Raw genomic sequence first — 25,703 nt, 5'->3', positions numbered from 1 at the left:
ATTCATCCAAGTTTTTGGGAGTGTGTCTGCATGTTGAAGGCTCCCTTGCTTTCACTATTTAATACAAACTAAATCACAGCATGCTATTCATTTTGACCTCATTCATCACATCAGTGGCTTCTTCTGTAATATTTAAGTTCTCTCTGTTTGCATGTATTCACATCATAAAACTACAATGTTTGTCTGCTATTGACACCCAGTGGACTGATAGAAAACTACACAGTGTTTCGGCGATAGTTTTATGGTTTCGAGCTCCAGAACAGACCGCTCAGCACTCCTAAAAACAAACTTGTTTTAGCTTGGTGAATCCTGCTGCTCTAATCTCAGAACAACAGATTGGGCAAACTTCCATCAGATTCAGGAAAGACTCATCTCCCCTGCAAGGATTTATAGGTGCTTATTTTTTACTGTTGACCCATCAGTCAGATGTAGATCTCAATAAATGTATTTTACAATGAATAAATTTTCTTTGTGTGTGACAAATCTGTAATTGAGTCAAGTATCCATCAATACTAAATACACACTGTTAGTGCTTGCTTGCTATTGTCTCCTCACATCCACTTGCCTGCGGAAAATATCAATAGGCTATTTCCCTCTCTTCCATGCTGCAATGCAAGATCGCCACTTTCCTGTTTTTCAGTGTTCAGAAGATAAAATAATCTGGCAGTGGGAAAAGTCTAGCTGACATTCACAGCAATTACACTGTAATGAGACTAATTTGCTATAATTGCAATGAGGAAATTTACTATTTATGCCACCCGCAATGTTATCCTTGAGCTCATTTTGTTTGTTGGTATTTTTATCATGGAACTTGAACTGCAAATTAAAAAACAGTGATGTGCCTAAATACCTGAAATAGCCTAAAATAATTAAATATTTTAGGTGCTGCGCAGCAATGGTCAGGGCTGGGCAATTTTAGGCAATTCTGAGCAACAAGAGGCAGAATAGGAAGACAACAAGAAAGTTGCCATAACATTGCCGTACATTTTGCATCAGTTGAGGCTTGAACTCACAACCTCTGACACCAAGGAGCATCTTTTATTTGACAGAGATAATTAACAGGTGACAAGTCATTTGTGGCTTCATAATTGACTAAGCCAGCCAACAGGATGACAGCAGCTGTCAAGGCAGATTTCAAACTGCTGCCATAAATTTAGTTATCAAGACAAAAATCTGAAAATACACATCTTGCATCTAGAGAGCATGGAGATGTTGTTAATTTGTTTTTAACAATGACTGATTTACTCCATACTCCATGGTTCACATGAGGACAGAATTCAAAATGCTGTCAAAAACTCAGTTTTTAATATAAAATTCTGAAATTTGCCACACATCATCTACCATGACTCTAGAATTTTGTCATTTTTTTCATGAACATTTAAGATTTATTTAGCAAGAATTTGCATGTATATGTTTACAGTACCATTTACAGTCAAACATCTTGATGCACTGTACGCTCAATTTTTGATAAATCAAAAATCTGAGGACAGTTTGTGGAGGACAGTCTGAAGATGCTCTGTAGCAAGTTTGGTGTCAACTGAGCAAAAATTGGGGGAGGGGATAGGTTTAAGAAGTTTTACAGTTTTTGAAAAGAAAATAGAGTCATTGACTTCATAATTTGCAATAGGTTTAAATGTACAAAAGTTTCAGTATTGGGGCTACATTTTGGTGAAAGTTGTTTCCTCGGAAGAAGAAGAAAGAACGAGCAGGAAAACAAGAGGGTCCTGGCAGGACTGCCTGCCTGGCCTCTAATAAAAACACAATTTTGGCTTTAGCAATAAAAAAACACGGTCACCATGGTACAGTATGGGTCATTTTAAATTCATTTGTTCCATTTTGCAGATCTATGAATAAAATAATATGAAATTACTGGTCAGACTATTTTGAAATATATTTGCTTAGTTTTTGAGAATTTTCTTTTCCTGATCTCACATTTCTTTGAAATGGCGCTTTTATTTTCAAGAAACGTGGGCCGGAAGTGTTAAAAGAGTGAGCACAGCTGGGCGGAAGTATAACCGGAAGAGCATGAGCTAGTGTGGAATGCAGCTTTGTGCGAGTCTTTGTGGTCATAAATTATATTTTTGGAGCATTTTAAATCTTTTATAAGGTAGGAACTGTCTGGATCCGGCATGTTTTGTGCGCTAACGTTAGATAGCTCACCAGTTACTCGCTTACAATTTCTACGGTAGCTTGAATATACGAATACTTTGTTAAAAATGTAAGCTAACTGTTAGCTAACCGTCTTAGCAGTGTGCATCCTTTAGCTTGTTGCTCGTTTAAAACAGAAAAACTTATTTAGCCCCTGATGTTTTAAGTCATTGTTTTCTAATTCACAAGTCAACGCGTTATGCTGTCAGTCAGTGCTGCTTTATATATATTTTAACAAGTTAGCCTGCTAAGAAAACAGTCAATTTTGTGAAAATATCTATTACCTCAGTATTTCCCGTTCCTGCTGCTTTATACATCTAATTCAGTACATCTTACAGGGAAATATTATGCGTTTTACTCCGCTACATTTATTTGATATCTTATAAGTTATGTTGTACGTTTACAAAATATGAATCAACACATGAATTAGGATGTGTTATTAACTGCCCAGCAGCATACAAAGTTATTCAAATGAGCTTTACTGACAGCAACATTAAGATGACGGATACAATAGTGCATCAATAAATATAATTCAATAATGTGATACATGTTTAGTTTTGATAGCATAATGAGTACTTAGCCTAATTTTGTTGCCAACACTTATGTACTTTTACTTAGGTAAAATTGTGAATGCAGAACTTTTATTTGTGACAGAGTATTTATATGCCGTGGTATCGCAACTTTTACTTAAGTAAAATATATGTGTACTTTGTCCATCACTGCATCACACTGATTTGTGTAGTTGAATTCTCATTTAGCATATTAAGTTGAACCCCGCAGATATACATTTTCTTATTAAAGTGATATGTTTTAAAATGGTCATGTAAGTTAGGAAACAAACGGGTGTAACTTCATCATCAGCTTTTCATTCACAGTCACTTGACATATACTGGAATGAGGAATTTGCATTGCAAGTTGGTTTTATTTCAAATTTGTGCATTTTTCTGTGTCCTGTGTTTCTGTCTACAGAGCAGTTTGCATCACTGCAAAGACGTTAAGGACTTCATTACAGCTCAGACAAAGCTCAGCAAAGAGGAGCGTAGTACAAGGCAGAGGTGGGACAAATAATCAATATGGCAGCAAATTACTTATACTGTGGAGATTTCATATCTTGTGGCCTCATTGATTAGTTCATCTACACCAATCAGCTAAAACATTAAATCCACTGGCGAGTGAAGTATAACATTGATCATCTTGTTACAGTGCAATGCTCTGCTGGGAAACCTTTGGGCCTGGCATTCATGTTGATGCAACGCCACACACCAACCATCCAAACACTGTTGCAGAGCAAGTATCATGGCGACAGCACTCCCCGATGGCAGTGGCCCCCCAGGCAGGACAAAGCACCATGCCACACCGTTAAAACTACTCTACTGACATGGAGCTCAAGGTCTTGACCTGGCCTCCAAATTCCCCAGATCCCAATTTGATTGAGCATCTGTGGGACGTGCCCGTAAAGGCGAGTTCACATTACACGACTGGCCGACCAGTCTTGAGTCGCAGAGACTATCGTAATCTTTTGAGTGTTCATATCTGCCTCAGATAACGCGGTGATGTCGTAAAGACATGGCTGTTCTTCCCAGTGTTGAATCAGATCTGCCTCCAGGGCCTGGGTCCAAACACAACGCGCTCCCTGTGATCCTATGGACGCCGGCATTGTTGTTGTTGCTTGCCGGCTTGTCCTCCTCACATTTCTTTCATCCTCCTGCGTGCTGACGTGGGACATGTCCCGCTTCTCATTGGCTGATGCTCTTTGTCAGTCGTGTCAGACTTCTCCAGTTTTCTAGCATGCCAGGTATCCAGTTCCAGTCGCAGGTGAGGGGTCGACCTGCTCGTAGGCTTGTTCATACACGAGGACTCGTCGTGGCAGACTATTTGCTGACTCACCTCTGACCCAAGGTGGCTCTCAAGATCCAAGGTATTTACGGTGTTGCATGGTACGTTGCCCTGCAGGGTGGGTGGTGGGTGGAGCACATCAAGTGGCATCCACATGAATGCCAGCCCAAGGTTTCCCAGCACAACATTGCATTGTAACAACATGATCAATGTTATTCATGTCACCCAGCGGTTGTGATGGTTTGGCTAATTGGTGCGAACCACAGTAGCTTCTCATGATACAGTGATAAATGTGAACTGTTTGTTTACTTCAAACATTTTAATTCTGAAATGTGGCACTCTCTAGAATGGTCTTTTTACATTTGAATACAAGCACACGTTATGTTCTTCATGTTGTGTGTGTCAAGAAGACTAAAACTCAGCAGTTTGTTATCCGGACATTCGTTAAAATCTTGTAAAACTAAAATCCCAATGGAAGGAATTTATTTTTAAGTTACATAATTCACTCCTTTCTGTAAAAAATCTTTCCATTTTAATGGTTACTTCTACCTGTTTTGTTACACAGATATCTGGACATTAGAAGACTGTCCTACAATTTAGTATACACAACAAAAGGTTGTTTGTGCCATGATCTTGTCATTGTGGGCAGCATATTATATAGTAATTGCATTGCATCACATCAGAGTTACTGCGCTCTGAAACAAAGATTCCATTGATACAGGAGTGAAACAAAATAACAGTGGCTGTTGTTATTGCCAGGTGATGCACTGATGACAGTATTAGCCACCCCTCTCAACTTTTACATTCTTTGACGATCCCCCACTCAACAGAATGGTCTCCCTGCAGCCTCTGTCTTGACAGCACGCTGCACGTGTGGTAAAATATGGCAGACGCTCAAGATCAAACTCATGGTTGCAAGAGCTCCAAAATGAAAGCTGAAAAGAAGGTAAAGCCTTCCACTCAACCCAAGAGAAGGAGACTTTGTTCTCAGGGGCGAACCGGCACACAGAGAGCTCGAGTGAACATTGGTGTGGCATTTGCAAGGTGGCGTGAACTGAAAGAAAGAAATGGATATGGATCTGATGCAGAGGTGGCCCAGAGACTGCTGGATGTGTGAGTTCACCTCCAACAGCTTCATAAATGTTCATTTAAAGTGGCTTATGGTTTGACTAATATTATTGCTTACAGGCAAACGGTGGTTTTTGTTCATCTGGCATCAATGTGCTTTGCTGTGTACTTTCCTATGAGCTGGTCCAGTCAAGCAAATGATTTCAGCGTTGTGTAAAAGGTGGATATGAGGGGGATGGATCCTGTGAGTCTCTGAAAGTGTTGTGACTCTCTTTGCTGGCAAGAGAAAAGTGTCAGCCGAGCTAAATTGTTCTCTATTTACACCATCCTCTGGCCAACAGAGGGAGCTAGTTGTGACAAGTACTGTATTGGACCAGTGACCATTCTAAATTGTGTGAAAGTGAATATTGAGAAACAGCCCTATAAACCTGAAAATAAATGATAAATCACAGCAAATAGAAATTGTGTCTGGTTAATCCAGTCCTTACATTGTCATACAATTTAAAAATCAACCTATAGGGTATTGCCTATCCATATTTGTAAAGCCTTGTATGCCTTGTGAGACCACAGACAGCCACTTCAGAGATGAAATACCCATTTATAAGCATGTTGTTTGGCTCAGGATGTCCATTCAGCACATTAAAGGAATGCTTCACCCCCCCAAATGACCATATGTATATCAGTTACCCACCCTGTGTTAAGTTGAATTCCGGAAGAAAACAGCAAAACTATATCGAACCATCCCTTTACAAACTCTCTCACAACTGGTGCAGTACAAATCTATCCAGTTGCAGTATTTTCCAAACAGACAACTCCTTCCAACAGGGGACCTAACTAAAAATTAAACGTATTTATGCTCTCTGTAAAGCCAGACTCCAGTAACAAGAACAGTAATATTTGTCTCACTGGACACAACAGCTGCTGGTCTGCCACTGCCTCGATCAGTTAGTTTGTTTGTCTTAATGTGTGAGTTTGGTGTTTTAAAGGGATAGTGCACCCAAAAATGAAAATTCAGCCTGTCACGTCGGCCTCCCGGCAGCCCCCCAGATCTGCTTCACCTCTCTAGTCAACCTGCTTTTCGCCCTCTGGATCGGCCTTGGCCATCTGCTCTGCCTCCTGGCTGCCCTCCAAATTTGCTCCGCCTGTCTGGTTGACCTCCTGGCCACCCTCTGGATCTGCTTCACCCTCTGATCAGCTTCATGGTCAGCCTTCAGAGGTGTTCTGTCCACCTGGTCGACCTCCTGGCCAACCCCCAGATCTGCTCCACCTTTCCAGTCATCCTCCTGCCCGTCCTCCAGATCTGCTGGCTGCCCTCCCACTCTCCTCCACCTGTCTGCTCAGCCCACTAGTCGGCCTCCAGGCTGATTCGCCTATCATGTCAGCCTCCTGGCTGCCCTTCAGATTGCTACAGCATCATGATTATCCTCCTGGTTGGCTCTGCTCAGATGTCCGGCCCTCAGTCTCTCCACCCAAGGTTCTCTGCTCCGCCCCTGTCAAGCCCTCTGGGCCTTCTGCCAGAGGTCCCTTGCTCCACCCTTGTTCAGTTTCCACACCAACATTTGAACAATCAGCCTCTCCAGCACACACACTCTTTGCCAGATTGTTCTTCAACCTCATGCAAGACCTTCCAGCACTCCTTACCTGCCTGATCTCCTGTTATCAACCCTGCCTGTCTCTGACCTGCCTACGTCGTCTGTTTCCCGGTAAACTCACCAGCCTTCTGTCCCTGACCACGAGTTCTCCCTCAGCGTGTCTGGTTTCTGTCTGCCTGTGACTGTGTGGTATTTTCCTGCCACGGCGTTTCAGCGTGAGTGTTCCTTGTTTTTGTCAGTTGCCTGGTGCAGCTCAGAGACACTACACACTGCCTTGTGCGTGTGTCCTCCTTTCACCTACATGTCGACCCTTATACCCAGAGACTGTGTGTGGAATGAACTATTACCTGGATACCTTTGTGAGTTCAAGTTTGCTTACTCTGTGTTCAAATAAAAGTCAATACCAACTATCTCTGAGCGCTGCATTTGGCATATTAGAAGAACAAACCTTTCTACATGAATTCACCTTAGCACCAGATGAGTAATTGACACTCAAATGATCATTTGGGGGGAGAAGTATTCCCTGAAATTTAAACATTTACTCTGTGACCAGCTTTGCTTTGCTGCTGACCTCTGAGGTTTGTTGCTTGAGCACATTTTTCCTCTTGGCACTCAGCGCATGTACATCTTCATGAAATCTGTTTTGTGATGCTTCCACTAATGGCTTATAATGATTGAAAAGCTGCACACCCTGCTTTGTGGTATTTTCTGGCTGTTTTCTTTTACGCTGTAGTGGCTATGCTTGGTATATCACACTGCATTTTGCGTCCTCTCTTTACAGCAGGTTGCTCAAAGTGTATTTAACTGTTCAGAATAGAATAGAATAATGTTTATTCGGACATGTCTAAAAGAAACAAACAAGCTTTGGTTAGGAAAAAAAAATATAATAATAAAGAAATAAAAAATGAAAGGCATGAATAATCAATACAAAAAAATCCTCCGCACACTGACATAGACTTTACTATCGAAATTTAATGAAGGGAACAATGTGTTTCGCGTCATCAGGTTCACCTCATCAGGTCTGACCTAAGCATTCTCAGGTGTGTTTAAATGCTTGCTGGTCACATGACCAATTTCGTTTTTCTTTTTTCTCTATTTGTCTAAGCAAGACTCAAAAAAATATACAAAAACAATACAATTACATACATCATGAAGTTGAAAAAGTATGCATCAACCATGGTATGAGTTAAAAACGCGTTGTTCCCTTCATTAAATTTCGATAGTAAAGTCTATGTCAGTGTGCGGAGGATTTTTTTGTATATCTTATGACTTACCTTATGACTTATGACCTACCAGCACCTGACGATCTGTGGCTGTGCAAGGAGATTTCATTGATTCCTGCATGAATAATCAAGTTGCGTAAAGTAAAGGTCAGCCATTCAGCAAGTCACAAAGACAAACCAAAGAAAACAAAAACAAACAAAAAACAACGACAACAAAAAAAACAATCAAACAAAGAAATACAACTCGGAAACATATTTGCATATTTTACGTCCGAAAAGGATCAGGAAGGAAGTGTGAACTTATCTAGTCCTACCCCCTTTTTTTTCTATATTTTATTTTTAAACTTTATGTTGAACCTAAATTTTTAAGCTTTCCGCTTCGTTTAACATATACAACTCAAACAAATCAAGCAAAAAATCCATAAAAATAACATTGCAATCAGAATGAGACATACTTCAACAACATGACAACCTACATGTCCTGTTCCATCATATATCCCTTCAGTATGTTGTTTTTGAACATTCGTTTGAACTTATTTAATGATGAACATGCTTTCAGTTCCTTGTTACAATTATTCCACAAGGTGACTCCTTTAACTGTAATACAGTGATATTTTGTGTTTGTTCTCACTGATTGTTTGGTAAATATACTGGTTCCCCTCAGGTCGTGATGGTTTTCTCTCATTTGAAACAACTTTTGGATACCGTTAGGTAATAGTTTATTTTTAGCTTTATACATGATTTGAGCTGTTTTGAAGTCAACCCGATCTTTAAATTTTAGAGATTTTGATTTGATAAAGAGTGGGTTTGTTGTTTCTCTTGTTGTTTTATTTACAGTTCTTATGGCTCTTTTTTGAAGAATATAGATTGGATTTGTGTCACAGTAGCTTATGTATGGAAGAATAAAGGAGCGGTACAAGGTGTATAATAATGTTTGATTAAAAAAAATCTGTGACTTTGAATAGTATTGCAATTGACTTTGATATTTTGGTTTTGATGTAGTTTATATGTGGCTTCCAGCACAATTTATTATCTATTAATATTTCAAAAAAATTGTTTTCACACACACTTTCAATTTCAACATTGTTTGTCATGAGTTTTTTTATGGAGTTTGTTGATTGATTTTCCAAAAATTATAAATTTCGTTTTACTCAGGTTCAGTGTTAATTTATTATAATCAAACCATCTCTTTAAAGATTTCAGTTCCCTCTCAACTGTATCCAAAAGTTGTTCCAGGTTCGTACCACAACAGAGTAGAGTTCAGTGTTTTTGAATAGTATAATTGAATATTTCTGGAGTTATAAATGTGTTGTATGTAGCGTCGTGCTCTCCGGCTCATACTTAACCTCTGTCACCCACTATTCTTAGATTCAAAACACTTTAATGCACTGCCTTTATATGAGAACTCCTCTTTGGTGCTTGTTTTGGAGATGGTTCTAGAGCAAAGAGATGGATGGCTGCTTTAGGCACAACATGCTAATCTTTTATGTTGCCAGATATGGCAGATGTTAGTGTTACTATGCAAAGTGATGTGTCATTCTTGCTTTGCGACATATTTCCACAAATAACAGAGTACAAAAGATAAAAAAAGCAGGTTGTAAGTTCTCCAGTGTAGAGTTAGACACATTATCAGTTGAATACCAAGTGAATGTTGACATTCTTTGTGTGTGTTTTTCCTCTGTATTTATGCATGAAGAATGAATAATTTGCCCTCCAGTCCAGCTCCCTCCAATGACAGTAATACAAAGATGATATTCTCCCAATCTGAAGTAAGTGACAGTATTGTGTGATTATTAGACATACTTTTTTCTGTACATAGCTCCATTTGCAAATGAATATGCTGTACTGTAACTATCACCCGAATGCAGCTCTTCCATGTCCTTATTTTGTGTGATTGTGCGTCAACAGCTGGAGACACTGATCGAGCAGGAGGTTGACACTGTATTTAAAAAGAGGGAAAACAAGCTGCAGGGTTTGATAGGTACTATTCAACAGCTGGATCGCGAGGTCGACTATGAAAGCTCCATGCAGAAACTGGAGGTTGGTGAAAGTAGTGGTGCGCATTTTTAACTAGCTAGGCATTGAAATGGACAGGGTTTCAACCACAAATTAACAACTCTGTTAATTTTATACTGCCATTTCTTACCACTTTAAACCAAACGAACTAAACGTGAATCTACTGGTGTTTGTTTCAAAGCCAAATCTGTGATAAAGGATACCTTAATCCAAATGAATCTTTACAGAATGTTCCTGTCTTCCTCAGGCTCAAATTAACACCATAACCAAGAGAGCAGAAGCAGCTATTGCCTACATAACAAAGACACAGAAAAAGGTTTGATGCAGCCAACACATGCAGTTACAGTTTGTAGAACGTATGCTCAAACACACAACAGTGAAAAGATTCTTGATATAATAATCTTGTTGTAAACTTTTGTAAAGTAACTTTAAGTAAAAAATGTGATGATAGGTACACTAGATAATGATGTTCAGTGTGAGATGTAAACTCTGACACGTGATCTGAACAAAACTGATTTTCCTCTCAGGGCCTCCTGCCATCTCCTGTTGATAACGAGATCATGAGGTATGTAGAATCAGGTTCAGTCGTGAGTCGTCAGTTAAAATGATGGAGGTGCTGATGTAAATTTGTACTTGGTATTTATTTGCACTCTGAGATAATATGATTTAATGTCAACTCTGCAGGGAAGACTCTGAGAATGAAACCACAGAGGCCACGTCACAGAGTAAGAACCCACTGAGTGTGTGCATGCTATTGAATATTTGCATTTTGGGATTGCATGAGTGTTAATTCTATGCAATTTTATTTTTTGCAGCTGACAGAAAGAGCACAGATTGCATGGACAAGAGTGGAGAGCTCTTCAGAATGACAGTAAATATGCACTTATATCTTGGAATGAATGGGTTCAATACAAGTGTATAAATCAGAAAAATGTCTCCTTGTTTAATTGGCAAAAAATATTTTCCCATGTTGTTTTTTGTTTTGTAAGTGACCACTGGAGACAATTTTTGTAACTGGTCCAGTATTGAGCAAGGGTGCTGCAGCCAGCAGCTGCAAAACAGGCTTCAGTATAATCACTGTGGGCATTTTTGTCATTTGACGACCACTAAAAGGGCTTGTTTTTGCCACTGACAGGCTCATATTGTTATTTTAAGTGTTTGACAACATTAGGGAAAGGATCCCTACAGAGACAGACTTATTTTGTGAAAAAGTAGAAGGCTTTTTCTTCATCAGAAACAGTCCTGAAATTGCCACCACCCACCACACCTACACATCTAACTAGCTGAATTGTTTATTTCAACCAAACCAGAGCTGGTGATTGTTTGAACAATGTAAAGACAAAACAAGATGCTTCTTGTGCGTGTTATTTTGTTTCTAAATGAAGTGTGTTTTATAATGATAAAATTGCTGTTAATTCAAATCAGGGGTCTCAAACTCATTTTAGTTCAGGGGCCACATACAGCCAGTGGGCCACACCAGTAAAGCCTTTACATAATAACCTATAAATAGTAACCCCTTCAAAATGTCCCCCTTTTTTTTAAGTGTAAAGTTGGTCATTCTGAAAACGTCGATCCATTTAAAAAACTAATGATGAACAGCCCGAGATGTCTGAAGAAAAATATGTGCAAATTCAACAGTTTTTCTACAACTCTCTTTCAACACGTGAATGTTTTTCATCATTCTCCACTAAAATGGAAGCTACTGAAGAAGCAGGTTAAGTCGTCTCCCGCCTAACAGTTTTGTCAGTGTGACGGGTTCACACCAAATGCGACGCAACGATCGACTATTTTGTGTCGACTTGCTTCATACATGCATGAAAATACTGAATCAATGAAATTCCGCCAGTATGTCCTAGGCGTCCTATGTCCCCAGAGGATCTCAATGCTGATTGGCTATTGCAGCGCAAATCAGTCGCTGAAGTTTAGATTTCTGAACTCTCACGAATAAGCACATAATGAGAAATCTCGCTGACCACAGGAAGTATTCATCGTTATTTCAGACAGCTGCACACTGTTTGGGGCGGAAAGACTCTGAAGCAGCATTTTCTGTGACGCCTCTCAGCCTTCACAGGTGTATTCATATCAGGTGTGCAAAGTCATCCAGTGGGCCGGATTGGACCCTCTTGCGAGCCGTGTGTGTGACACCGCTGATTTAAATCAAGTCTGGTGGCTTTGGTGATAGCGATTTCAGGGCTGTTTCTATTTAAACAAAAATGATCTTAGTCTTAAACAAAAAGTTCCTTCTCTGTAGGAATCCTTTCTATAATGTTGGCAGACACTTAGAAAAACAAACTGAGCCTGTCAGTAGCAAAAATTCAGAGGACATACATTGAGGGTGCACAATTGCTCAGAGTGGTGACATTGCAGCCTGTTTTACAGCTGCAGCAATCTTACTCCATTGTGGACCAATTTTGAAAATTGCTGTGTCTATTAGTCATGTAGACACAAAAACACGAGAACAAAGGGTCCAGGTTGAAAATATACAGAAATTACCCTTTAATGTGGTGGCTTACACTGTTTCGTATGAACTAAAAACAGTGTAAACACTGATGTTTAAGTTGGTCGATTTTTTTCTGTCCAGGAAATCACAAAAAAGGCACTTAAGAAGATGCATGATGATAATAAAGGTGAGGTGGTCATACACTGTATATACAAGTGGATGTTTGAATAGCTGAAAGTTTAAACTGTCTAATACAGCTTCTGGTGACATCATCTCACCACGCAGTGAGAAAAACTGACACGATAAGCTGCTATAATGACCCAAATTAAATAATATGAGTCAGTGAGCACATGAATTAATAACCACATCCTTTATTTCTACTCTTCCCTGTCCCTTCCCCTGCTACTTGTCATTGCACATAATCCCTGTTAAGTTTTGAAGGCTGCCATAGCAGATTTAAGTGAGGAGCTGCCTCATCCGGTTCTTACCCCTGACGGCTCTCCTGACTGTGAGGTAGGATGCTTCATTTTTTTATTACATCCTCTTCGAAACATGCCACGCATAAATATGTAACATGTAGCAAATGACAAGCTACTCATGCACATGAAAAAAAAAATTGGGAGTTTTTGCTAAAACCCTACATCACTTATCCTTTTGAGTTAATTCATCGTTAATGTTAATATTTTGAGTTGTGCCTTTATTTACTCACAGTGTTACGTTGTGTAATGCAGGGGCTCATCACGTCAATAAAGAAAGAGCCAGAAAATGAGCAGGAAACAAAGAACAATGTTGAGGAGTCCAAGCAGCGTGAGGAACCAAAGGCCGGGAGGGTGAACGTAGGTCTCTCAACTGTCGATAATAACCTAGTAACAGCCCTGTACACAGACTCAGAGCAGGTAATACACACTCCCAAACTAACCCACTGTAGTAATTCATTCGACTGTTTGCGACTAATGTTAACCCCCACTGCCTCCCTGCTTTTCTGAACCTAAGGACAAGTACCTGTACCCTCCTCTTCCCTCCACCACTTTCCCCTCCATCCTGAGCATGGAAGCAGCCTCATACAACATTCCCCAGAGACCAAAGGTGCGCCTGGCTCTCATCAAGAACCCTCCTGGCCTGTCTGTAACGTGGGATGTGGAGGAGAAAGACCCCTCTGAGCCGCCAATGGAGAGTTACAGGTGAGAAGCAGCAGAGGGTGAGACATTATGTGTTGAGAAGGCAGGTTTGAGCCAGGCTACCCACTGGATAAAATCACCCGATTGGGATCTGGGGAATTTAGAGGCCAGGTTGATGCCTTTGGCTCTTTGTCATGTTTCTCAGGCCATTCCCTGCAGTGTGACATGATGCGTTGTCCTGCTTCACCTCACTTGTGTAGGGGAAATAACTTTTTGAGAATGTTTGGACGCGTAATAAAGTTTGGGGCACCACCCTCCTAATGAGGAAAGCGACTAATAAAATTAATAACTCTGTAAACCAATTATTAATTCGTTAGCACGCTTATCAATAATGAATCAATCTCAATATCTGGTTTATGAATTCTCTATACAGGGATCTTAGTTCCTGTTCAAAAGAGATATACACAGACAACGACATGGCGATGAATCCAGATTTATTTAAGCTAAATGTGTAATAATTGAGTAAATAAATACCAAATGATAATGATATGAAATAACACAAAATCAATAGTGTATGTATATATATATATATATATATATATATATATATGGATTGAAACACTTGTAACACTCGTGTGAGTTATTTAGTTTGGCGATAGTGAGAGAGTATGTGGCTATAGATTAATTGGAAATGCAGGGATGCGCAGAACCATTCACCTAAGGAAATCTAACTTACGACCAGAATAATTAAGCCTCCTATTCGGCATCAACTCTTTTACCACACAGCGGCGGCCTGGAGTTAGAGAACTTCTTTTCCTACTTTCGTAGCAGCGTTGATTCAGGCGTACGTTTCTTTCCGAGGGCCACCCGGACTGTCGCTTGGCAGCTCCCGGACTTCCCAGCAGAATGAAACAGCTGCAAAACAGTGGTTGAGGAGCGGTTGAGTCTAACTGCGATGTCCTTTGGGTGACCCTCAAACGTTGCTTCTCTTAAGCTGCAGAAAATCTCTGGGTTTGTGTCAAAAGAAGCTCTTCGTAATGACCCTTAAAGCAACAGAGACCGGAGCCGAAATATCAAAGTTGAACAGAATTTATTTTCTTGTACAAGAAGGAGCGTTTCACAGTGCAACACACAAGATGAGGTTACAGAGAAAAGGCTCCTTGAGGAGCATCTACTGCAAGTTTTTATACAGCACAGGTGGGCGTTAGACTTCATAGATAACGTCATAACTGTTTCAGTTCATCAGGTACAGACTTAATAGATAACAACCGTCTTCAGTCCTTCTGTTGGAGTGACACCCTGTTACACTGGCCCCCAGATTACATGCCCTCGACCTGTCTCCGGCCCTTGGTTTCTCCGTCTTGCTCTTACAGATATAGTGCTGAACTTCCCTTAACCGTAGCTGTTGAGTCTGCTGATGTTGCAGTGTTGCAGTACGAAACAGAACAAGTCTTCATGACTTGTGCAAAATAGTAGCAGGCATACACAGCGTGATCATAATTTTTATAACAGTTGTGACGAGGCAGGTCGAAAAGGCACTTGTCTACTTTGTTATGATTACTCGCTTATAATAATGGACAGATAAAGTTGAAAACAATCTCGTTGGCCGTTCGATCTTGTTATCAAAGTTACTATTAACGCGCATGAAAATGTAAAAATCGACTGGCTTCATCACTTCAAGTATAATGTTACTGAAGGCACTGGAGGTAAAAGAAAAACTGGATGAGTAAAACTTTAAAAGTTTAAACTAACTTTGATTGTGAGCAAGTAAGAGTTACGCAGGAACCGTAACTGGCTAAAACATAAAATACGGCAAAAGCACGTGGACAAAAACGAAAAAGGCAAAAAACAACAACAAAAGAGACGAAGAGTACGGAAAATGACGTAGAAGAGATTAAGAGGCGAAAAGAAGAGCAAGAGGACAAGAAAAAGAAGAGAGTAAGAGCAGACGCGCTGCGCTTCCTTGTTATTATACCGCGTGTATCAGCAAAGTACATGTATAGCCTAAACTGCTTCAAATACACACACTCTAGACTAACCTATAGTTGCAATATATAAAGAAAAACACAATGAGGAAGCACATATTCATGCAAACAGGTTGATTGATAAATCCAACTATATTTTAATTCTAAATATAATATGGGGCTCCATATGGGAACCCACTTTAACTGCCGTCACAAGATGGCAGTATAGCTCCATGTTAAATGAGGGATTAAAAGAAACTGAATTTGCAACTCGTTAATCTTTTGTTTTACAGGATTAAAGAAAAATATAATTCAGATAACAAACATGGATTATGCACATGTACAAGTTTAGGATATGGAAAAGAAAACAATAAGGGAAACAACTGTATAATTTCACATCCAGAGATGTACGAAGTTTCTGCTCAGGAACATTTGGTGAGAGAGGGGAGGGGTGTGATTCCCCGGGGTGACAGGAATGGACAGGATGTGGTTGAGAAAAGAAGCATTGTCTTAAGATCCTAGGATGGCTGAAAGGAGTGTTTGTCAGGACTGGGGGTGATTACGGGGTTGAGTCCTAAACATTTGACCCTGCGGTGGTCTCTCGTTGTCTATTGTAGTCCAATCTGGAGAGTTTAGCAGTGTTGCCAGATCTCGCGAGACAAATAAGCAACCAGGCCTGTGAAAACGAGCCCAAAACAAACGACTTTTTCTATGGAGCCCCCCTAGGTTCCGGTGAGAGAAAATTAAATAAACTGTGGGGACGGATTTTAAACTGTGAGTACAGATTGTCAATTTACATCCATGTGGACAGATTGTTAAACTGTGCGCAGTTTTGCAAAACTGTACCCACGGTACATAGTTTATTTATTTTTCTCCCCCCTGAGCTTGAGGACAATGACTACAAGAGGGAGTTAAACCACCTTTTAACATTATTTAACATTAGAAAACAGATGGGATATCAAATATAGACTGATGTACCAAGTACATTATATACACAGTAAACTTCTGATAATTAAAATTTGCACACACAAATAAATATCATTCTGAATTCACAAATTCTTTATTTATTATTGCTTTTTATGCACTCATCTTTTTTCTTTTAGTTACAGGACTGACGTTTTCCTAACCAGGAAAAAAACACATTACCCTGCTCTGCCTCTGATTGGCTAGTACTCGTTGCCATCAGGGTCAGAGCCAATTAGAAGCAGGATGCGGGTGGGAAAAAACTCTGCTGTCTCCTGTGTGTATGGGGAAAGGGGAGGGACAGAGGGAACAGGCAAGACAAACTATCCTACGTTTAAATAACATATCAAAAATATCTGCTTGACAACTTATTATGGAGCTGGGAACAAGCCCAAATAAGCAACTACGCTTTAGAAACAAGCCCAAAAAAAAAAAACGCGATCCGCAACTACCAAAATTTGTAAGTGACTTTATAGAAAAACAAGTCCAAAGTCGCTTATAATAAACGGACTTGGCAACACGGGAGTTTAGAATACTGCTCTGTCCCTACACTTGACAGTGGTTTTAATGTTGTGGTTGATCACAAAGAGGCGCGGCAAATCCTGCCATTATAGAAACCTGAACCTGAGAATGTGTAGACCGAATCACACTGTCTGTATACAAAAACTTGTACATGAAATCAAATGGCGCTGAGCAAACTTTGCCCAATTAGTTTGTCGGGCTTTTGGGCTTTAATGACAGGAAAGTTAGAAGTGTGAAGGGGGAGAGAGAAGGGACAACATGGAGCAAAGGGCCACAGGCTGGAAGCTAACCCGTGGTAGCTGCAGCAAGGACATTACCTTTGTATATCGGGTGCCTGCTCTATCCACTGAGATACTGGGCACCCCAACGAGATTTTAGTCACCTAAAAAGGCCCACCAAAATAAAAGATCTATCACTTTGAGTCTACACTATATTTAGAATATCTTCGTTCGCAGCCTCACCTTGCTGCCAGACAGCCTTTTTCAACAGTTGTTGATTTTTTTTTTTAGGTGGCTAAAATACATTTGCTGCAGCCTGTCCACAGCAGTACAGTGCATAGCCTCCATGACAGTATATTTGGTTTATCACAGATGATAGCAAAACAACAAAGTATATGAAATAAGCACAGCGGAAATGTCAGATAGTTGAGAAGTGTGTAAGTATTTATCCTTAAACTTTAGCTTTTTTTTTTTTTTTTTTTACAATTTTGGTCAATCGATCATTGAAAGCATTGCAGATTATTACTGTGTCAGTAGACAAATTGATTTATCGACTAATGGTTTTAGTTTCAGTAGAGTTACAAGATTTTAGATGCTGATATCTGATGCAAGCGGTGTGCGGCACGTGACACAACTCAATTATCATTGCTCATCCTCTGAGACAAGCTGTCACACTCAGCCAGGTTCTTTATAGGACTGATATCTTTTACACATCTACCTGAGGAATACACTGCTTATGTCAACACATGACCACCAGATGGAGGCAGACTCAGCCAGTTAGTGGTCTTCACCACAGCTCTCCTTCCCTTTGTAGTCTTTGTTCTTTTAGTTGCTCCGTTGCTTTAGTCACGCTTTCTCATTTCTCTGTCTGTCTGTGCTGCAGCATCTTCATGACCATGGAGAAGCAGAAGGGCACCGGCGTCTTTCGAGATTGGACCACCCTTGGTGAGGTGCCGGCCAACCCTCTGCCCATGTGTGTGATGGTCAGCAAGTACAAGCCCGGACACAAGGTTTGTGTCGCCGTAATAGGCAAAGACAAGTTCGGCCGATACGGACCTTACAGTAAAGTTGATACCAGAGCCATACCGGACTAGCTGGGAGGAGGACATGGTGTCAAGGGAGAGAACACGTGAGGCTACCTCTACCTGGATTTGCCCAGTTTTCTCATGAAGTGTCTTAAGGTTGATAATGTGGGGAATGTCAGGAAGATTATTTGGCATACTTTAAAATTGAGTGGAACTTCAGCCAAACATTAACAGGTGCTTTATTTATGCCCTCCAGCAATTATTGCAGTTACATGGACATGAATAACCCGCTTATCCTGGTTATGATCATATTTGGGATACAGTGTTTACATGAGCACAGACGAATCAGGTTTTTCGTATCCCTCGCATACATAAAAATCCTATTCTCTGTCTCAACTACACACACTTTCACTCCACACTGTGCTGTTCTTGAAAGGAGTTACACTACTCTTATAACACTCCTCCATTTTGACTTGTGCCAGCCTGTTGCTTCCACTACCACTATGTAGGGAAGCAGTGGATGAAGACATGCAGCCTCCTACCAAAAGACAAAACTCAGTTTCACTTCATTGCTCCAGAAGTGAGACGTTTTCGCCACCACTATTGTTTGTATTTCTGTAACATCACGTGACTGAAGCTGCTCCTGTGTAGGAAGTCAGTGGTGCTCAATAACCAGGATAAGGTGTATTCATGGAACAGTAATCCGGTGTCTTTCAGAGTACTCCAGTTAGGGCTGGACAGTATATTTATGTTATCACCAATATCGTGATGTCAGACTTGGTATTGTCTTAGATCTTGGTTATCATTTTCTGAACATACCAGACTGTTCTAGCTGTTCTGTTATTTGCCTTTCCCTACTTAGTCGTTATATCCAGATTACTGATGATTATTCATGTTAATGTAAACAGACTCATTGATTACGGTTCCAAAGGAAGTAGTGTAAATAGCCATGTTTGGTTATCTCCTGTTATAATGGAGCAGTTGTTTAAGCCTTAAATAAACAGACAACCATGAGATGCATTTCACTGTGAAAAAGTAGTTCACACAATGTTAGCAATGTATAACAAATGATGACGTTTTTAAATGAGATAATAAAAATGACAATGTTTTAATGTATGCTCTGTGTGATTTTCCTTCATATTTTGGTTTGAGTTTTTCCGATATGCCCCCAATTGCGTAAAATTTTGGATCGGCTTTCGGGGAGTCTGCAAGTCTATACACTGATCAGATACCATGTAATTTATTAATTAGCTTTAAAGTGGTTTCCCACCCGGATAAAACAGTTTTGCGCATTTTCAGGGCTACTGTTTTAGAGTACAATAATAATACAATACAATAAATACAAACAATAAAATGGAAAAACGATTTATTTCATTATTTGTTTTTCAATGTCCAACAAAAAACAGATTTCGACTACTTTTTCAAATATTTCATTTAGTGCGCAAGTCCAAAATAGAACATTTAAAAAATAGTCTTGATCCCTTTTTTTTATTTTGATATTTAATCTCTCTCATTTTGTGCCCTGGAAGTTATTCAGCCTAGTGCATACTTAATTTACTGTCTGATACTGATAGTAGGCTGTCATTTATTATGACTGCCTTGGAGCCCCAAGGATTATGCGCTTGTTGCCGCGACGTAAAACATAACTTTGGCTCTGTAACATCACCATTGCTGTCGAAGGCTCTGGTAGAGCTACAGTGATCTTGACCATGAGTAAGGACAATAAGAAAAATATGCTACAGGTAAAATGCTCTAAATTTAGTACAATTGCACTCTACTGATTATTCTCATTTCATCTTCCCCATATTTGTTCAATTTTTCAGTTCATGAATTAGCTTGAAAATGACTGAATGCCGCCATCTACAGGCGTTATGCAACATTTAAGGTGGACTGAGAAATTCCAGTTCCAAGTTATCAGAATCAGTATTTGGACAGAAACAAAAACATTTAGGAGCATCTCTTGTAAAAATCTCAAACATTGGATACAACTTGGTTCCAACTGCTTCTGCTTCTCCCTTTTTCATATGAATGGAATACTTATTCATTCACATTCATTCAGCCACAAGAGGCCGACAGAGGGAGGCGTGGGCTCTCTTTTTTTGGCTTTCCACCAGCTAAATCAAGCTGAGGCTGATTACGTACAGCTGTTTTTTTGGGTAACACCATTACCTCTCCTCTCTGATGACACCCTCATGCCGGTCTTTACATTCTTTACAAAGAACACAGGCCCTCTTGTACTTAATATGTACACACAAAACTGTGGTCGTGCTCTTACTTGCTGCTCCAGATGTTTCCTTTTCCTGCTTGATCGAGTTTTGCTTTCTTGCCAGCTGGCAGCAGTCAACAGTCTCCTCACTCTCCCGCTCTGCCTCCAGCTCTCACATTCAGTACGTGTAAGTGAAGACGACAGGCCACAATTCCTATCAGTCACAACAGAGGCTTGGCATAGTCACTCAGAATTTGGGAGACTTGAGTGCCCGACCTGGCTAGACCTTAAAGGGCCAGTTCACGTAGAATCACACACAGTGCTACCCACCCTTACATTCTTCTCCAGGATAAACCTCTAAATAATGATAGTTAGCATCTAGTCAGCATATGAATGCATAACGGAAGTTAGAGTTAAAGGAACTGTTTTATATTTAGAATTCCTTGAGTGTTGATTGTTCAAGAGGTTTGACCAGGAGCCCAATCATCCGATTTAAACCAGTAAACACCGAATAAAGCAGTCTTGCATTAAAAATCAGTGTTTCTCTGCTGCTGTTTGGCACGTCGCAGACAGCCTGCTAGCCCAGCACCTGCTAATGTGTGCTCACCTTTTTTCTCTGACAACTTAAGATCCAGGCATAAAAGAGGACCAGGAGCTGAATTATCCACAGAGGTTTCTTCCTCTCTGAAACAAATGGACAGGCGATTTAATCTGGTAAAAACACTGAATAAAGCAGTTTCCTGTTAAAACAATTATGCTATGATGTTGCTCATTGCGGAGGGGCAGTGGCTGATGTGAAAACATGAATGGCCCTATAGAGCCAGTGTTTGGTTTGGCTATGCTAGAAACATGGCAGTACCACATGGCGATCTTCATGGATAAGGACCGTATTCCTATATAGATATAAATGGCTCATTCTTGAAAACACCACAATACTTTTTTTTTCAGGTGATTATACACTAAAGAAAACACACATTTTATGCTTCTATATTATGTTTCTGCCAATAAATGCTACAGAATCCTACCCACTGGACATGAAATGTCCTGAACTGATACTTGGAGATAAAGTAAGTAATGTAAAATTCAATTACATTTATTTCTCATTTTGTGCTCCATTGTTTTTTTTCTTTTTTTCTCAATGTATTTGATCATTTTTTCTTTATTTTTCTATAAAGTCAGGTTGGTTCTTCATAATTTTGGAGCACACCCATTGAATGTCTGTGGCTGACCATGTACTGAGGTGCTTGTATACTGGCACGAGTCGACCTTTAATGGCCCCAGACCTGCCTGCAACCCTGAACAGGATAAGCAGGTATAGTAAAAAGATAGGGTAACACTTTACTTGAAGGTATCTACATAGCTGTGACATAACACTGTCATGAACATGTCATAAATGTGTATGACTGCTGTCATTAAGTGTCGTTCAGTTTTTGTAATGACAAGTTGACATTGTTTGGGTTGTCTTGATTATGACAACTTGACATTAATTAAAGTGACATTACCAGAAGTTGTCTTTGTAATGACAAGTTGACATTAACTAGGGTGACATTACCGCAAGAGTTGACATGAACAAGAAATGCACCTCTTTTTGTGTTTATGACAAGTTGACATAATGATTATTATTGTCATGACAAAGACATCTTCTGGTAATGTCACTTTGATTAATGTCAAGGTGTCAATCAAGACAACCCAAACAATGTTAACTTGTCATGACAAAAACCGAATGACACTTAATGACAGCAGTCATAAACGCTTGACATGTACATAATGTTTATGACAAGTTCATGACAGTGTCATGTCATAGTTATGACAGTGTCATGTCACCCTTATGTCGATACCTTTAAGTAAAGTGTTATTTCCAGTAGACTGATAAACTTGGCTCCTCCCAACATGGAATGAGATGCACTTACCTGGCAATGGGTTACTTTGGTTTTACCAGCATTACCCTTCGCAGCACATATGACTGCAGAGTTATTGTCTCTCCCACAGGCCAGAATGTGTGTATACAGTCTGTATAGACTGCTAAATGTGGAACCATTTAGGCTTATATGTTTCAAAGAAGGTCTGCCTTTGCGTTTGTGCTGTTGGTCTGCCACAGTTTGATATAATGCCGTATATGAAGGAGTGGGAGTGCAACTGTAAAGGGAGTCATTAGACCCGCAGCGAAATCCTGCTCCCAGCATCAGCAATAGTCTGTGTGTATGTGTGTGTCTCCCTTGGACCAGCAGGACCCAGTGGGGAAGCACAGCAGAGCGATGGGCCTCGGAAGACCACTTAAAAACACAAACCCACAATCACACTGACACACACGTACGGGCGCACACAGTGGCCTAATTAGAGCTGACAGCAGAGGAGAGAGAGCTTATGAAAAGAGGGCGAGGAAAAGAATGGTGCAGAGAAGCCGGGTAGAAAAAGCAGAGGTGGAGCAGAGAGAGTGATTAGGGAGCAAATGCGTTCTTTAAAGTTTTAAAGTGAAGTGTTGGCAGAATGGTGACCTGCTTCCTCGGTCCCTTGCCTCCTGTAAAATGGATGATGCGTATGGAATTACCCCTTCCATAAATGTGTTGTCATCTTAATTTTGTGAGCATTTACATTTAAGTTTGTACCTTTAAACTCTACTTTTTCATATGAAAATGAGCGTAGTTTCTGTTACATAATTGTTTAAATTCTCAGATTGGTTAAAAGGATCAGAAAAGAGCCACTCAAGGTTTGATTCACAAACAGTGGTGCAGCATTTGTTGACTGACGGACAGGAGCTCAAACCCCAAATTTAGGGCCTGAGGAACTTGTACGGAGTAAGCCGCGGTTACACTTGGTATGAACATGTGTCTTGGGTGATTGGATCACAAGAGGACAGCTCTAAGTCTGTCTGTTCATACCTAGCATTATATTGCATGTCCACGTGCGTCTTGAGGGACCATTTGTGATCGGATATTACTCCCTGGCTCTATATACAAATAAACAAAGATAAACACACAGATGGCCATTGGTCTATGCTGAATAGTTTCGTTTTAACTCTACAAATGATTAATTAATTTGCAGAGACATTTTGAAACTTTTAGCAGTTGGCTAAGAATTTATTGGACTGTAGCTGTATATCATATAATACAAGGGTGACATTATAATCTTGAACGTCTACTGCAGTTTAATGTTGTAAAATCATAAAGCATGACAAAGTCTTAAATGTAGGGGGGTACATTTTATAGGCACTTGTAAATCTGTGATCATAAGATGGCATGATCTTTCCTCTTATCTTCATTAAAATCTGCTTAGCGGAACAAACACAAGATGACCTAATGGTTTTTAAACGCACATAAACAGCAATATGTGATTTAAAGCAAATGTTGGCCGGGGTGTAAAGTCGGGGGGCCAGTGGCCCCTTCCCTATTTCCTGGTGCCCTTACTCGGGTCACACCCATCTTTGAACTTGGCCATCGAGATCTTCATTACACGACTCTAAAGTTTTGTGAGCCAGGGGTGTAAAGTGGGGGGCAAAGTCCCATCTGGGACACAGACTGGCCAATTATAATGTAGCACCGGGCCGGCTCAGACCAGGCTCCGACAACAACACAGCTGTGCTCCATTGACTCTAACGCAGTCGTTTCAGATTTCCTTCATTGTCAGGCTGGTTTTGTGGAGCTAAATGTTGTGCCTGGGGCACGTCATGTATTAATGATACTTGTTACCTGGAGAGGTTGGAAAAAGATATACGTTTCTTCCCTGTTCCAAAACCAAAATCAAACCCTGAAAAGTGTAGGGTTAGCTAGCTAGCTACTGAAGATATAGCCTACTGAATGTATACACATGCTGCTTTTGCTTTTAATGATTATAACAGTGAAACAAAGACCGACCCTGCTGTACAGGAACCAGTGAAGGGAAGCAGGGAAACTTTGCTGATATTCAACCAGCTCTGTGTCATCGCAGTGTGCGCAGATGAACGTTGTTTGACTTCCCCAGGAGATCTGTGCCCATCTGGTGGCAGAGGTGGCAGAGGGCAGCAGCAGCACGGGGGTGAAGCCAAACACAGTTCATCTGCACACTGTGATGCCACACAGCTGGTTCAATATCAGCAAAGTTTCCCTTTATATTCATTGTCTTGTGTGGCGATCAGCAGTGATGTGGTGGTTCACTTTTACACTGTGATCTGTAGCCTATAGTTCGGCTTTAGCTTCTAACTATCTTTGTCTTTTTAACCTGTTGTTGCTGCTGAGTCAGTTTGACATCCTGGATATATCCTTCAAACACAGACTGTAGACCCCTCTGTCTGCTTCTCTCTGGAATCACTCTTTCATTTCTCCAAAAATATGATAATATTTCTTCAGGGAGTGCAGTTAGTTACAGTGCGGGCTCCATGCTTACTCTGACAGCTTGTCTGACCATCACAAAGGGGCGGTGCTTAGCGAAGGATCAATTATACAGGCACAAAAACACCTGGCAAAGTCCTCAAAATGGCTTCTGTGGTAGTCCCCACAGCAACTGTTGTCACCAGGACCACATATTGCCATGATGACACATACACACGCTCATGAGATGAAAACAACACTAGCCACCAGGATGTTGTCACGGCGAGTAACTATACAGGACAGCAAATGCCAAGATCCCCAACCTGAAGCCAAAAGGGCAGCTAACAGTAATACAGAGACCTGTGGTCGGTGACTGACTGTCAGCACTCACTGACTGTAGCTCATTTTCCTGTACACCAAAGCCTCTGAAGAAGTGGGTGCTGGTTTGGGTTGCTGCATAAGTCTTGTGTCATTTAACTTCCTGTCTCAAAGACTACCTCGTGTGCCATTCAAGTCAGTGTGCATTTTAGGAAGACAGGAACAGCTTTCTTTCTTCAGAACACCAATAACTGTGCAAGACACGTCATACAAACTGAAATAATATTCAGTGAAATGTCAGGTAAAGCCAGTGAAGTACTCACTGTGAACTCGTATAAATAAGTATGCATGTTTATTAGGGTACTGGAGTGTTGTTGTCACTGTCTGCTCATGTATTTGATGTAAGTAAAGCAGTGCCGTCACTTCTGTTCATGTCGGATGACTGTTTAGAAGGACATTCATACTGTAGTTACCACATACAGTACTAACTTGGACCATGCACCACACTGTGATTAAACAAGCCACAAAATCCCTGGACTAAAATGTAGCCCAGTACAGTGAAACTCTGGTTAATTATTAACAAAGGAAAGCTGCCAACTGTCTGGCTTAAATGTATGATATCTGAGTTAGACAACCAGTCAACCTGCAGTGAGTCTGGACTCAAAAACATGGACAAATGAAACAGCCTGAGTGGACTTGGAGGCTGTTGGATCTTGCACTAAAATTGGGGATGTGGTCTGATGTGCGAGAGCTGTGCCACTTA

General features: G+C 40.4%; 1 protein-coding gene across 8 annotated transcripts; it reads left to right on the top strand.

The window, feature by feature from the left end:
* The first annotated feature begins 1,975 nt into the window (after positions 1-1,975).
* On the top strand, positions 1,976-19,249 carry atf7ip2 (activating transcription factor 7 interacting protein 2). 8 transcript variants are annotated; one of them, XM_049561699.1, is made up of 14 exons: positions 1,976-2,107; positions 3,118-3,203; positions 4,831-5,097; positions 9,564-9,636; positions 9,776-9,907; positions 10,131-10,199; positions 10,411-10,448; positions 10,568-10,608; positions 10,699-10,754; positions 12,465-12,510; positions 12,757-12,836; positions 13,055-13,219; positions 13,317-13,504; positions 17,992-19,249. In XM_049561699.1, exons 3-14 carry the CDS (start codon positions 4,868-4,870, stop codon positions 18,200-18,202), a joined length of 1,329 nt encoding a protein of 442 aa, XP_049417656.1. In that variant the 5' UTR covers positions 1,976-2,107; positions 3,118-3,203; positions 4,831-4,867; the 3' UTR covers positions 18,203-19,249. The 8 variants fall into 8 exon arrangements, with proteins under 8 accessions (XP_049417656.1, XP_049417654.1, XP_049417655.1 ...); XM_049561697.1 differs by having other exon boundaries at positions 4,815-5,097; XM_049561698.1 differs by having other exon boundaries at positions 4,744-5,097.
* The last annotated feature ends 6,454 nt before the right edge of the window (positions 19,250-25,703 follow it).

Source organism: Epinephelus fuscoguttatus, linkage group LG19 (genome assembly GCF_011397635.1).
Source record: "Epinephelus fuscoguttatus linkage group LG19, E.fuscoguttatus.final_Chr_v1".
NCBI lineage: Eukaryota > Metazoa > Chordata > Actinopteri > Perciformes > Serranidae > Epinephelus > Epinephelus fuscoguttatus.
Note: the sequence above shows the minus strand (reverse complement) of the source record. Positions and strands in the feature narration are given on the sequence as shown.